At 36.1% G+C, this 16024-nt stretch overlaps 1 protein-coding gene across 11 annotated transcripts in view; it reads right to left on the bottom strand.

Moving 5' to 3' along the window:
• LOC109675416 (charged multivesicular body protein 1B2-like) overlaps nt 1-16024 on the bottom strand; it is a 40986-nt gene that overhangs the window by 12729 nt on the left and 12233 nt on the right. For 5 of the 11 annotated variants that reach the window (XR_012444655.1, XR_012444654.1, XM_074064397.1 and 2 more), the window contains 4 exons: nt 14850-14945; nt 4846-4992; nt 4378-4446; nt 4190-4297 (listed from right to left, as the gene is read on the bottom strand). Coding sequence is in view for 9 of the 11 variants with exons in the window: in XM_074064397.1 (XP_073920498.1) it covers nt 4190-4297; nt 4378-4446; nt 4846-4992; nt 14850-14945 (420 nt within the window). In the remaining 2 variants the exon portion in view is untranslated. Of the gene's footprint in view, nt 1-4189; nt 4298-4377; nt 4447-4845; nt 4993-11150; nt 11326-14849; nt 14998-16024 lie in introns of all 11 variants that reach the window. The other 6 variants (XM_074064403.1, XM_074064399.1, XM_074064400.1 and 3 more) reach the window with 2 other exon arrangements.

Genomic DNA, 16024 nt, shown 5'->3' with positions numbered 1-16024 from the left:
TCTGAGTAATATGAAATTCTTTTTTTTTTAATTGTTTTTACATTTGTTCATATGTGCATACATTGTTTGGGCGACCTCTCCCCCTTGGCCCCCCCTCGGTCCCTACCCTCTCCCCCACTTCCCCCTCGCTTCTAGGCAGAATGTTAAATTCTAAAGACTTACAAAATGAAGTTATTTGAAATATACTAGCAGTGAGATTAACAGATAATTTGTATATCTAAGGAATGTCGCTCTTAGAGTAAAGGAGTGACTCAATTTGTAAAAGTTCCATTATAATCCAATGTACTTCAAAAAAGTTATTAGTGTAAGTAAATTAATTGTACACAGAAGTTTTGTGATATTTCCATACATGTATATAATGGACTTTGACCAAATTCACCCCTTCTGTTGCGCTTAGTTAACTCTCCTCCCTCATCTCCACACTTTTCTTTTTTGAAACAGCTTTTAGTGAGTTTCATTATACTATTTTCATACATATAAAATGTATTTCTATCATATCCATCTCCCAAGACCCTCTCCCCTCCCACTGGGTCCCCTTGCAAACAGTCTCCCTTTTACAATCATGTTCTATATCTTTTAGGTATAAAGTCTTCATCTAAGCAAAAACATTCAATAAGATTTAAATTTTAGAATAGAATAATTGTAATTCTCCTTTTGTTGCATCAGTTGATGCAAATATATTATGGATGACTTTTTAAAGTATCTATTAATGAATAAAATAGAACTACAGTTGGTCCTCCATACCCCATGAGTTCTGCAACATTGATTCAACAAACTACACATCACAACGTTCAGAAAACAAACTGTGCTGTATTACAGTTTTCCTTTTCATTATTTCCTAAACAATGCAGTACAATAACTATTTACATAGCATTTACATTCTATTAGGTATTATAAGTAATTCAGAAATCACTACACAGGAGGATGTGCATATGTTAAATGTAAGTAGCAGTACACTTTTATATAAGGTACTTGGAGGTCCTTAGGTTTTGGTGTCCATCATAGAGGATCCTAAAACCAGTTACACCTGGATGCTAAGAGATGTTTGCATTGAGATTTTTGTTTGTTTTTGAGAGAGGGTATCATTATGTAGCCCAGGCCAGCCTGGAACATGATATCTAGTGCAGAGCTGGCCTTGGTCTCAAGATCCTCTGCTCTCCATCTCCAGAGTACTGAGATTACAGACATGTACCACCGTGCCTACCTCCGTATTGAGATATTTATTAATGTTTAAGAGTTCACTGGAAATAGAATGTGATTAATCAAAACATTCTTCTTGTTTTTAATTTAGCATTATTTGTGTTTTGAAATTTTATTTTAATGGCATTATACTATATTATTCTACAACTTGCTATTTTTAATACTGTAAGATTTAATTTTATTGATATCTAGAGATCTAGTTCATTCAGTTTAACTCCTGTAGGGCATAGCAATATAGAAATAAACTCAATTTAACATCTGTTCTAGTTTTGGACATTTAAACTTCAAATTTCTTCCTATACAGACAAGGTACAATAAACATTCTTATGTGTATGTATATCTTTGTACTCACATGTAGGGTCTTCTTGGTGCATAAATTTGGAAGTGGAAAGTCCTAGGTTATAGGTTGTGTACATTTTTACATATTCAAGTTTATTCATGGTAGTCAACAAATAGCAAATACTTACTCTATGCCAGATACCATTTCACATGCTATGGAGGCATCAATGAAAAAAGTTAGTGCCAGTAGGGGGTCAGAAGGGGAAAAAAAGCAGAAAATAATTAACACCGCTATAAAGTTTAGTTACAATGAGCATGAATTAATTTTATAGTTAAAGATATGAAATGATGGGGAAAAGACATTTGCCAATCCCCATTAAAATACTGATGACATTCTTCACAAAACTAGAAAAACAATCCTCAAATTCATATGAAAGCACAGAAGAACCCAAGTTAAAGAAGTATTGAGTAAAAAGAACAAAGCTAGAGGCATCATAATATCTGATTGCAAGACATACTAGAAACTGGGTAGTGGTGCTCACTCCTGTAATCCTAGCTACTTGTGAGGCTGAGATCAGGAGGATCACAGTTCAAAGCCAGCCAAGGTGTACAGTTTGTAAGACCACATCTTCAAAATTACCAGAGCAAAATAGACTGGAGGTGTGGCTCAAGTAGTAGAGTGCTTGCTTTCCAAGCACCAAGCCCTGAGAACAAACTCCAGTTCCATCAGAAAAAAAAGACATACTAGACAGTCAAGGCTCCTGGCATAAGAACAAGACATGCAGACCAATGGAATACAATAGCTATCCTTGAAATAAGCTCCACACATCTATACCCAACTGATTCTTGACCAAGACACCCAAAACATTAATTGGAGAAATGACAGCCTCCTTAATAAATGTTTATAGGAAAGATGGAAATCCACATACAAAAGATTGAAATCTCAACCTTACCTTTCATCCTGTACGAAAATCAATTCAAAATGGATCAAAGACCCCACATTATATAAGTACTGGATAAAAACATAGGGAAAATGCTTCAAGACATTGGCATATTGGTGTAGGCAATGTCTGGGTTTTTTCTTGTTTAGTAAATGATCCCCAAAGGACAGAAAAGCAAAAATGGACACATGGGACTACACAAATTTAAAAAACTTCTGCACAGCAAAGAAAACGATCAAAAGAGTGAATGAAGAGACAATCTACAGAATTGGAGAAAATTACTTGCCAGCAATTTGTCTGACATAAGGTTGATATCCAGAATGTGTGTGGAATTCCAAAAACTCAAAAGTAAAAAAAAATTTAATTATCAAAAGAGGATATACAAGTAAATGGCCAATACATACATGAAAGATGTTCAACATCACAAATCATCAAGGAAATGCAAATCAAAACCACAATTTGGTATCACTTTATCTCAGTAAGAACAGCCATTGTCAAAAAGACTAAAGATTCCACGTGCTTGTGAGGATATGGAGAAATGGGAACCCTTGCACACTACTGATGGGAATGTAAACTAGTATAGCCATTATAGAAAACAATATGGAGACTTCTCAAAACATTTAAAAAGAACTACCATATGATTCAGCAATCCCACTAAGGGGTATATATTCCAAGTAAATGAAATTAGTATGCCAAGGAAACTGCACTCACATCTGTGCAGCACTATAGCCAAGGAAGTAAAACAACTAGGTGTTGATCAACTGATCAATAGATAGAGAAATACTATTCAGACATAAAAAAGAATGAAATATGTCACTTGTGACAATATAGGCACAACTGGAAATTTTTATGTTACTGAAATAAGCTAGGCACAGAAAGCCAAGTATTATATTATCTCACTCAAATGTGGAATGTAAAAAAAGTTGATCTCATAGAAGTTGATAGTGGAATGGTGGATATCAGAGGCCAGGGAGGGTGGGGAGAAGTCAGGAAAAGATTAATCAATGAGTACTAAATCAAAGGTAGATAAGGGCAAGAAGTTCTAGTGTACTATTGTATAGTAGAGTGATTATAGATAATAATAATGTTCTGTACATTTCAAAAAGCTAAAAGAATTTTGAAAGTGTTCACTATAAGTAAATGATAAATGAGGAAATAAATATGATTAACATGATTTAAACATTGTACAATACATGCATTGAAACATCATGTTACTTCATTAATCTTTACATTTTAAAGTTTTTATGTACCTATTAAAACACATTTAATGAAAAACCCAATAGCAGTCAGGTGGAACCCAGGCTCTATACTCTAGACATGTAATCCAATACAATTCCCAGAATTCCAAACCAAGCTAGGTAATATAGTCCTCTCACACCACCTCCAGAATCTGGGGGTAAAACAGTAACTTCCTACATGTAATGTGAGGTATACTATGTTTATTTAGTAAAAAAATGATGGTTTACATTCACAAAGTCATTATATTTTGGAGCCAGTTGATTTCAAGTAATTATTCTAAGTAGAGAAAGTATTTTTTTATCCTTCTTCACCCCATTCCTGGAATAGTTTCAACATGTCTCATTTTTCCATTTTCATACAGGAGTATATACTATTTCCACTATACTCACCCTCCCACACCCTTTCCTTATATCCTCTCCCCTCCCACTGGTACCAACCCCCAGACAGGACCTCTTTTATTTTCCTGTTCTCCATTTTTGAAAAAAAGAAATTTTTGTTTAAGTAAGATAGCTCTACAGGGAGTTTCTTACTTGTGGTGTTGTTAGGGCTGTAGTACTACTCATTGTATCTTCCATTTGTTGTGTTTGAACATCCAGTGTTTCAAACTGTTGTTCAAATTTGTCCATTAAGGCAGAAATCTGTAAAAAGAAATGGCCATAAGAAAAACTTACACTGAAAAGATGTTATCTGACCAACAAATAATTACTATTTTGTATACCTTTTGAAGGTTCAAACTCTTCAATGTTGCATCCATAGACTTAACTACATCTGTCATGGACTTTGTTACCTAATTAGAGTATAAAAGAGATTTAGCATTTTATGTTATAAGCAATGTGAGCAGTTTTGTCATCTCTTAAACGCATTATCTATACAACAACTTAGAAAACTTATCTATCTTTTCCTTAACAGTAAAAACAGATTCTGTATTCTGGTTTAGGCATTGTTTACCTTATCTCTTTGACACTTTACTTCTTTAGAAGAAAACTAATTACACCTTAGTTTAAAAATCAATTGCCAAAGTCATTTTCCTCACTAAGCACTCTGACTACATTACTCTTGGTCATGAAGGCCTTTATCAGCACCCTGTCACATCTTGCAATAGATCTGGATTTCTATCTGACAACTCTTACTACATTCATTAAACTTAAATCAAGTGTTCCTATACTTTAAGATACTAAGTCTTTACCTTGCCCATTGTTACTGCTGTTTGAACTCTGGCTGCCACAGCATCAATCTTAGTACTCATTCTCAAGAAATTGATTGCTTGGTTTTTCTGACGGATTGCATTTTCAGCATGTATTCTTGCAACTTCTGTACTGCCTTTCTGAATGGCCTGTGTTAAACAGAATAAAAGCAAATAGTATTGAAGACAAAAAGCAAAAGAAAATATTACTGAAGACAAAAAAAGTACACATTTTATAAAGAAAACAACTCCAAGTTAACCTATAATCTACAAGAACTTTTGTAACTAGGTTCTTAGGAAATAATTCTGCCTTAAACCATTAGAAAAATTTGAATTTACAGCTCTTTAAATTTTTAATCTCATAGTTACAAAATGCATGTTCATTAGTACTTAAAAATTATAAAGAAACATAAAGGTTAAAAATTGCCCATAATCATATCACTGAGACATTTCTACTATTAATATTTTCATGTATAGTATTTTGGTAAACATATTTATTACAATAAAAATAAATTTATTACAAAAGAATATACATAGAGATACTGGTTTTGAATCTATTTCTCCTACATTAAAATGAAATATCTTTTTATCTTTTTAAGTCCAAACTATATAACCACATTACCATTCCTCCCATCCAAGTACTAACCAGGCCTGTTTAGTTTCTGAGATCAGATGAGATCTGGCCCATTCAGGGTGGTATGGTTGTAGACACCATATTATAATTTCTAAGCTGCATTATATGGATGCACTATTAGTCAGGGTTTTCATGTGTAGTAGAAAGACTACTGATAGTACATAAAATGATTCTCAATGTTACATAGACATAAGCATTTTCTTTATGCATTTACTAAATATATATGAAAAGGATTTAACTAGTACAAATCCATGCTTTTCCTCATATACTAGCCTAGGCTAGGGATAAAGTTAAAAGAAAAATAACTCTATTTAAAAAAATTACTTAAAAATGGGTCAGAAGGTCCTCCAATACAATAATATAGAAAAGGTGGTATAGAAACTTTTGAGGTTAAATTTTGAGAAAAAGGATAAGATTCCTGATGGATGGATATTTGTTTCTAATTCCTCAATAATATAAACAGAAATTTAATAAATACACTAGTATATGCAACTTTATATACTTCCAAGTATTTTCATAAGATAAATTCCTAGATGCAGAATTACTGGATGCAGAAGTAGATACAATTCTAATTTTCCTCCCCTGGATACTGGTAGCGATTTTTATCCTGCAGTATAGAGTTTCTGTTTTTTTCCCACATAAACTTCATCAACATAGTATATGATTACATTCTATGAAAATCTAACAGGTAAAAAGTGTTATTTCTTTATATTTCTCTGACTAAAAGTGAGGTTGAATATTCTGGTGAGGATGTGGGTGGAAATGAGCCCCTATACACTGTTCTTGGGAATGTAAATTAGACCAGCCACTCTGAAAATCAATATGAAGGTTTGAACTAAAAATAGAACTACAGTATGATCCTTCTATACCATTCCTGAGCATGTATCAGAAGGAATGTAAGTCAGCATTCAATAGAGTAGCATCCACGTCCATGTTTATTGCAGCACTGTTCACAAAAGCCAAGCTACGGAAATAGCTCAAATGTCCTACGAGTGATGAACAGATTAAGAAATATATATAAAAATATATAAAAGAATATTATTCAGCCATAAAGAATGAAATTATGCCATACGTAGGGAAATGGATGGAACTGGAGATCATTATGTTAAGTAAAGTAAGCCAGGTTCAGAAAGACAATATACATACACACACACACACACACACACACACACACACGCATATATTTAGATTTATACATACATATCCATGCTTGAGAGGACTAGGGGAAAGAGGGAGAGGAAAAGAGAATGATAGCGAGTGAATAATACTAGAATACATTGCATCTATGCATCTGTGTAGGAAGAAGGCATAAGGAAATACACTGAAAGCTGTTAAATAACAGCCCGTGAGAAGACCCTGGGTAAACAAATCATTTAGTTATACAACAGGCGGGCCAATGCATCTGAAGCAGAGTAAATGGGGAGGGGAAGAATAGGAAATGAAATCAGGTAACAGGTAATACATGGCTTTTAGGCCATTTTAAGACTCTGACTTTTACTTAGAGATGAGAGACTAAGACATAATTATAAACAAAATAGTTTAGAAATGTTTTTTCTGTGTTAAGATTACATTTAAGGAACAAAGGTCAGGAGGAAGAAGACTAATTAGAAGTTTACTACAATAATTGAAATAAGATAAAAATGGCTTAGATCCAGGTAGGAGCATTTGGGATGATAAGAAGTGAATAGACTCTGAGTGTCTGTTAAAGATTGGATGAAGGATCAGATATAGGGTATGAAACAAAGGAGGGGTTAAACCTGACTCTATACTAAGGCTGTTTTTTTTTTCTGAGTGACAAAAATGCCTTTAACAGACATAAGGAAAAATGCATTGGAAGATGAGACATAAGAAGTTCTGATTTTTTTTTCCTTGGACATCCAAATGGAAACAATAATCAGCTGGATATAGGAGTCTGTATCTCAGGGGAAAAATAGGCTGGAGTAACACTGGTTACTAATTAGCATGCAAATAGCATATAAAGCTAAAAGATTAGATGAACTCACTTCTCGAATTAATATAGGTAGAAAATTTAACAACAACAAAGTAAAACAGGGCTAAAGACTGAGCACTGGTGGGTGTAGTCCTGGAAGCTAAAAGAAGAAAGTGTTTGAAGGAAGAAGGAGTAACAAACTGTGACAGATGCTATTAGTGAATCTAGTAAAATGAGGATTGAGAACTGACCATTGGATCAAGCAATAGAGAGGTTTTGGTTTCCAGGGAGGTAGATATATAAGCTTAAATGGATTGAACACAACAGAGAACAAGAAAAAAGGAATTAGAAAGTATAAATAAATACAGATAACTAACTTTCTCAAGGGGTTTTGCAAGAAATGAAAAAAGGAGACAACAGAGTATCAAGCAGCAGAAATGGAGCCAAGAGAAAGCTTTGAAGAATTTAAGGATACCTGTGAGCAAACAGGATTTATTCATTACACAAAGGAAAATTGGTGATGTAAGGGAGAACTGCTATATCAATGACATTTGGTAAGAAGGACAGGATCAAGTACCCAAGGGTTAGAGATGGCTTTTGCTAGAAGCATAGTCACTTTATCTACTCTAAAAGAAGGTAAAGGACAGTTTACAGGCAGAAGAACTTAGGTGTAATAATCAAAGATTCCTCAATGAAATAGAAAGCAAGATCAGGTAAATGCAAGAATAAAAAGAGAGTATCTTGAAATTTAAAAATAGAGAAGAAAGAATGAAATTGTCACTTAAGCAAGTGTTAGAATAAATGGGTTAAGGAAATAATAATTCATCATCAAGTCATGTTGATTCTCTTCAGTCTCTTTTAAATTAGATAATTTGGCAAGATGTAACAAACACTAAAACATATTCATTGACCCATCCATTTTTCTTATAGGAATCCATCCTAAGGACACAGAGATCACCAAAGGACATATATAAGAATGTCCATGACAGTGGTTTTTAAAATAGCAAAAATAGTTAGCTATTACTTATATAACCAATAATAGAGGAATGATTAAGTAAATTATAATGTATCCATATGATAGAATAGTACTTTATTAATATAAAAATGTTTTGGGAAGCTAGCTAATGACATGGGACAAATGCTTACAACATAATAATAGCAAAAGTAAGCAGGTCCTTCCTTCATCTGTCTACTCATCTGTTAACACTGAATCCCTATGATGTATCAGTTACCAGTGACAGAATACTAAACAAGACAAGGTACTAACTTGGTAGAAGAAAACAAGCAAATACATAAGCAAAGCAGACACTATCAGTAGTAATGCCTTAATGAAAATAAAATAGGACAATCTAGTGGGGATATTAAAGTGGATGAATATCTTTAGGCTGGGTAGTCATAACAGTCACTTGAAGGAAATGACATTTAACCTGAAATCTGAATGGCCAAAGGAAACCAACCCTCCAAAGATATGGGGGAAAAATTTGTCCAGACAGAGGACATAGCTAATGCAAAGTCTTTAAAACGAGGTTAAGCTAGATCTGTTCTATGAAACGTACAAAATCCAGTGTGTGTAAGAGGAATTCAGGGTCAGAGTATGAAGAGATGAGGTTGGAGATACAGGCAGGGTCTGAACAGATAGAACCTTATAGTAAGGACTCTAGATTTTGTGGTAGGTGTGATGGGAAGCCATTGATGGGCTTTAATATAGAGAATGACATGAGTATAATCTATTGTTTAAAATGACCACTCTGGCTACTCAGGAAAGAACTGGCTATAGATGACAATGGCAGACATACAGAGACCAGATGAGACATTATTACAGTAGGGCAAGCAAAAAAATGATGTGGTTTGACTTAGGTATTAGCAGTGGAAGTAGTGAGAACTTGTCAGGTTCAGGATACATATTAAAGGTAGGCATGCTATGCATAAGATGTGAGCAAATAATGATAACTCCAGGCTTCTGGCTGAAACAAATGGGTGTAGGGTTTTTGTATTTACTAAAAAAGAAAATATAGAGGCAGAAGTAAGTAATATTTTAGTGTGCATGGGAAGCAGGAATCAAGCATTCTAGTTTTCAAAGCTATTAGGTTTGAGATGCCTGTTAAAAACCCAGGTAGAGATGATAAAATGGTAGACAAATAAGCCTAGAGCAGGAGGAAGAAATAAAAGGTACAAGTATGTTTATCTTTGTATTCTTTCCTCTCATTCACTTTCAACTTACTATTACTAGGACTTTACCCTGAACTCCACTGAAATTGCTCTTGATAAGGTCATTACTTTCTTTCTGCTGGTCATACCAACAGATAGCTTTTAGTCTTCTAATTACTTGAATATCTTGCCCTGCCAATCATTCTTTCTTTGAACATCTTATATACTTCTTTCACTACTGGTTTTCCTCTTTCCTACTTCTCTGGTCGGTCCTCTTAGTCTTCTTTGCTGTTTGTTCTTTCTCCAGCTTCCTTCCCCTTCCCAAGTATATTTCTTCAACCTCCTTGGATGGTTCTTACTCTTTAATCTCCCTGATCATTGCCACCCATGGTCATGGTTACAACGCTCAGTAGGTACTTCCAAATCTTTTATTTCCAATCCACGTCTGTCTCCTGAGCTCCTGTAAAAAGACTCAATTTTTCTTTTTGTGGTACTGGGGCTTTAACTCAGGGCCAGAAATTATTCTTTATTTTTCCTCCAGTGGCCTCTGGAGTTTGAACTCAGGGCCTCAAGCTTGCTAGGCAGGGACTTTTACCACTTGAGCCACTCTGCCAGCACTATTTTTGTGATGGGTTTTTCGAGATAGGGTCTTGAGAAATATTTATTTGCCCAGGATGGCTTCGAACTGCAATCCTCCTGATCTCTACCTCCTAAGTGAAGGGTGACTGCAGGAGGTCCCAAAAGGTGAAAATTGGCCAAGGAGACACTTCTCCTTCCCAGGAAACTTCTGTTTGCACCTGAGAGACATCTCCACCCTCAGGCAAGAAGAAAAGGCTATGAAAACCCAATTTCCAACCTGACCCACGGGACCATCGGTTTCCGGGTACCGCAGCATGCCCCCATGCAGCCTTTTTCTTCTCTTCTCTACAAATAATATCTTTCTGACCTCTGCTGCTCAAGTCCGCCTCTGCTTTCAATCTCAGAGTGGACCCAAGTACCCTCAACACCCCAAAATTCCCGCGTGTCATCTGTGTATCATATCTGGTGACCTATGAAGGATACTTCTTCACCTGAGGTGGGTACAGGTTGCACCAAACTGGAGGGTACTGCCTTGGTCCTAAACAGCAGTGGGCATCCTTCTTCAGCTGAGTCTAGGAGAGATCACTACATCCCCCATTCAAAACTGAATGCTTTGACTATGTCCTAAAGAGCTCCCATGTCTCTTCTGCAGCCCCCATTTCAGTTGAGTACACCAGAAAGTACTACTCTCTAACTTGGGCTTAACTGCTTTTGTTAGGCATCTGGTTGATCTGGTTAAGCAGGTTCCTGTAGTCTGTGTGGGGGGGGAAGAGTTAAGGAGACAGAAACCTCAATGGTCTCAACAAACAAACAAACAAACAATGAATTCAGATGCTCCCTCTTTTCACAGAAAATATATGTCTCACAGGATATAGGGGGACAAAAGTCTACCTCATCAAGAGTTCCTGTCCACACCTCCAAAGGGGTCCTCTCGCTGGACATGCAAGCCCTCTTGGTTACTTTGATAGAGTTGTTTTTAAATTACAAGTCTTCAGCTGGGTAAGGAGAACCAGGTACCTGGGTCGCAAGGCAAACAGGCAAAAAATTGATCAGGGTCACTCTGGCAGTGTGGCTGCAGCCGGATGTACCTAAATGTCTTCCCCACGACCTTAGCCACAGGTGGCAGTGGTTGGAGAGCATAGGAGAGAGGGATGCCCTCTCCCACACAGAGGATCTTCTCACCTGGGTATGCCTAGGTAAAAGGAGAAAACCTCTGTTAAGATGATCAATTTTCCCTTGCTTCCCATGTTAGATGGGGAATCAAGCTTCCAGGATCCTGGAAGGATCCCCCTTTGCCTGTTTACTGTAACACTGGAAACACCTTGATTCAGAAAGTCTTCAATGAAAGCACCTCAAGTTTTACTGCAGCCAGGCCTGGCCACAATATCCTCTGGGAGATGGGGAAAAATGGCCAGAAGGAGGGAGCATTAATTATAATACCATTCTTTAATTAGATATGTTCTGTAAAAAAAGGAGGGAAAGTGGACTGAAGTCCCATATATTCAACTTTTCTTTTTCCTAAGAGACCACCCAAACTGGCAGAGCAAATGCAGACTAGATACCCAGACCATGGTGACCCTTTACAAAAAGTCCCCAAACTCCCTTGAGGAACCACAACCCAAAAAACCATCTGATGTCCAAGGGCCCCCAACAATGTCAAAGGGGGGCCTCCCCCATGACAGAAATCAAATCTCCAGGGGAGTCACAAGGGATATATCCCACCCTGAAAAGATTGGTTGATGCTCCATCAGCTCCCCCTCTACCCTCTTACCCACCTATCTCTCACCCCGACATTGTCCCACAGGACTCTACCCCCTCCAGTTAATTCCTGGAGGGTTTAGGGCTCACATACCTTTTAGATTAAGTGAACTTAAAGAAATTAAAAAAATACTTAGAAAATTACACAGAAAACCCAGATCAGTACATCCAGGCATTCAGAGAAGTCAGACAAAACTTTAAACTGAGCTAGAAGGATGTAATGCTATTGTTATCCCAGACCCTCACTTCCCTGGAGAAAAAGCAAGCACTAGGATCAGGCAGTTGCAGCTGGGAACCATTATTACTTACATAAATGTGGCCCTACAGGCCTATCTCAGACTGGGCCCTTAGAAGAGGAGGAGGGGGAGGGGGAAGAAAGAGAAAGACACTGGATACCTAAGAGGGAATCCCTATTCCCAATTCCCACAGGAGATCAGGCAGTGATTAGATATGATCCTAAGTGGGACACTAAAAGTGACAAGGACAAAAGGACCCATAACCACTTCATCCACTGCATTCTTGACGGTCTAAGTAGAGCAAGATAAAACCCCTTAATTACTCCCAAGTTACGGCTGTACAGCAAGGACCCTTAAAAGCCCCAGTAGCTTTCCTACAGATTTAAGGATGCTTTACAAAAGCACAGCAACATTGTACTGGAGTCACAGGAGGAGGAGATTGTCCTAAAAGATAAATTTCTAACACAGTCAGCCCCAGATATCCATAGAAAGCTTCAGAAACTGGTGACTGAAGGGAACAGAGATCTAGACCAAACAGTCTATGTTGCCATATCCATATACTATAACCGGGACTTAGAAAAAGAAAATAAGGACTGGAGGAAAAGGATAAATGGCAGGAGGCTCTGATCGCAGTGCTCACAGCAGTTCCCTTGAGGCAGAGCCCAAACCTGAGGACATGATTTCAATGTAGACAGGCAGGCCATTTTAGGAAGGAGTGCCCCAGAAGGATGCCACCTCTGGGACCCTGCCCCATTTGCCAGGAAAATCAATGAAAGGCACACTGCCCATGGTTCCCAGGGCCTCCCACTCAATGATGGGTCCCTGGGCTTCCCATCCAGGATCCTGTAATCACCATAAAAGCAGAGAAGCCCTAGGCAATACCTACTACTGAAAAGCACAAGGTCAACCTCCTTATCAATACGGGAGCCAGCATTTCAGCTATTCCTTTCTCTCCCAGACCCAGGTCTTCCAAGAAAGTTACTGTTCGGGGCATGTCAGGCCAGCCCCTAGAACATTATTTCACTCAGCCTCTAGCCTGCTCCTGGGTAGATTTCCACTTCTGTCACTCCTTGTTAATTGTCCCAGAAACCTCTACTCCTCTCCTAGGGTGAGACCTTCTATATAAAATGGGGGTATAGTTACTTTTATCCCCAGGAGAGAACTTTTGCTTACCTCTGATAGAGGTAAATAACTTACTTTAATTTACATTTTAAAAGTAATGCTTATAAAAATTGAGGCTGACCCTTTCTGAGCTGGGCATGGTGGCACATGTCTACAATACTAGTACTTGGGAAGTTGAGGCAGGAGGATCCTGATTTGAGGCCAGAGGGGAGTACATAGTAATACCCTGTCTAAATAAATAATAAATAATAAAAGACCTTTCTGTGAACTTTATATGCTTCATCTGATTTATAATAAATTCTTACATTTTTCCTATCAATCATATCTATTTATCTATTTAAGTACACTTTATTACAGTAGATAAGCTGTTACACTGCTACAAATATTCTTACCCAGGTTATTTTTTCCTTTTGACTATTTTGATGGATTTTATTTACATATAAAGAATTCATCAATCTTCCTTTTTGGGTTTTATATTTTACAGCCCCTACTCCAAGATTGTAAAAGACAATGTCCTTATTTTCTAAGAACTGTTAAGAGTGGGAGGGGGAAGATGTGGGGAAAGGGTGAAGGAGGGTTAATATAGTGCAAATACACATGCATGTAAATGGCAAAATGAGACCTGTTCAAACTATTCCAGGAATAGGGGTAGGGGAGGTAAAGGAGAATGATGGAGGGGGTGAATTCAAGTAGGATATATTTGATATACTGTAAGAACTTTTGTAAATGCCACAATGTACCCCCACACAGCACAATTCAAAAAAAAGGGAAAAAATATAACAAATTTACGAACAAAAAATCATTTTCAACAAAAAAAAGAGTCGTTCACCTATGCCTAAACTGTTTGTACAGTAGTGGTTTGTGTCAAATAACTGATTTCCTTCCCAGGATCTGGAATTTTGGCACATTCTACATAAAACGTGCCAATATGATTACCAATAAAAACTCCAGACCTCTGGGTCCAGGGAAACTTTTGTGGTAGAGAATTTCACATGTGCTGTCATAATAAGTTGGAGGAATTAAGCTCATCTATGTGACTCCACTAGAAGAGGACTCTTGGAAGCTTGAACTTGAATTTCCCAGGCTTTGCCCAGTGTAGCTTTTTTCCTTTGATTTTGCATTGTACTCTTTTACTGTAATAAAATATAGCCCTGAATACAACTACTTACTGAGTCCTATGATTACTCCTAGTAAAGATACAAACTACAATAACATTAATGCTGTGCAATGTTTAGATATAAAACTTTAGAAAGCATAGAAATTAAAATCAGCTCAAAATGGAAGTATCTCTTTTATATAAGGGCTTTATACTTCTCAGAAAGTGTACTTAACTATAAAGTAAAGATGGTCCTTAGATGTAGGTAACATAGAACATTTACACTCTGTTTTGTGGACCATTCTTGCACATATAAATAGCAGCAAACTATTAAACTCAATGATAAAGCCATCATTAACTATTTAGGATAATTATTTAAATGGGTAGTTTGTTAAGAATGCTACAAGTATTCATTTTCTTCAATGTAAAACACATGTTCACCATGCTTCATAATTAATTGTACTCATTTCATGAATAAAAAAAGTAAAGATTAAACGTGTCTACCTTCTTAATGTTGGCCTTTTCAGTCGTTTCTTCTTTATCACATTTCTTGGCATTCTTATTAAGTTCTTTTGCAGCAAACTTCGTTAAATAAGTGTTCTGAAAATACAGGTCAAGGCTATTCAAAAACTCTTTTTCCCAACATAACTACCTGCAAATATGATGTTAAAAATATAAAAATTGTCAGATAAGTTTATGCAGTTTAAACCAACTAATTACAATATGTTTTGAGGAAACAGAACAATTTGTATCTGCTCTACATTTGTTTTCATTTGAAATCAAATTAAGATACACTATTAATTATAAAGGCAAAAATAACAAAGTGAAGAATCCTGAGAATTACCACTTTAACCAAGGTTAACATCATCAGTATAAGGCATTTTCAGTATCATCTACCTTCTGAAATGAAGACCCGAGAAGGATACATACAACATCATTTTTATGGTATTGTTGATAAAAAACATAACCTCAATTTGTTCAATATAAAACAGACAGTCCTGAACTAAGAGATATTTGAGTACTGTTCAAAGGTGTCAAATTCATGAAGAGCAAGGGAAGACTGAGTAATTGTCACAAGTTGGAGAAGACTACATAGACAGGGTGAATAAATGAAATGTGGAATATTGGACTGGATCCTGGAACAAAGTAAGTATATTAGTGGAAATACTGATGAATAATATTGTAGTGGTAATAATTTCCTTTTTAATTAATTATACTATGGCTACATAAGACATCATTAAGGAAAGCTTGACAAAGGGCATATAAAATCTGTACTACTTTTACAACATTTCTTCAAATACAAAATTATTTTAAGATTAAATTTTTAATTAAAAATAGAAAAGTTATTAAAAAAGAGAAAAATTTAATGAAACTTCAATGAATAACATGAATTCTTCATTTTCATGACACAAAAAATAAATATAAAGTATATACACATTGATAACAAAGACATGAATTATTTAATAAACTGTTTTATGTAATAAGTGACCAGATGGAGGGTTCAATTTTTTGAAAGATGATATTATGTAGTTCAAAGGACTGACTTTTGGTTTCATTTTATACATATATATATATATATATGTATATACTTATTAAGATAAAAAGGAATCAGGAACGAATGATTTGTTTTATTTAACAATGCTAAATCATAAGGTAAATTATATTGTTCATCTCTCAAT

This window comes from Castor canadensis, chromosome X (genome assembly GCF_047511655.1).
Source record: "Castor canadensis chromosome X, mCasCan1.hap1v2, whole genome shotgun sequence".
Lineage (NCBI taxonomy): Eukaryota > Metazoa > Chordata > Mammalia > Rodentia > Castoridae > Castor > Castor canadensis.
The sequence above is the reverse complement of the archived record's forward strand: the minus strand, read 5'-3'. Positions and strand labels throughout refer to the sequence as shown.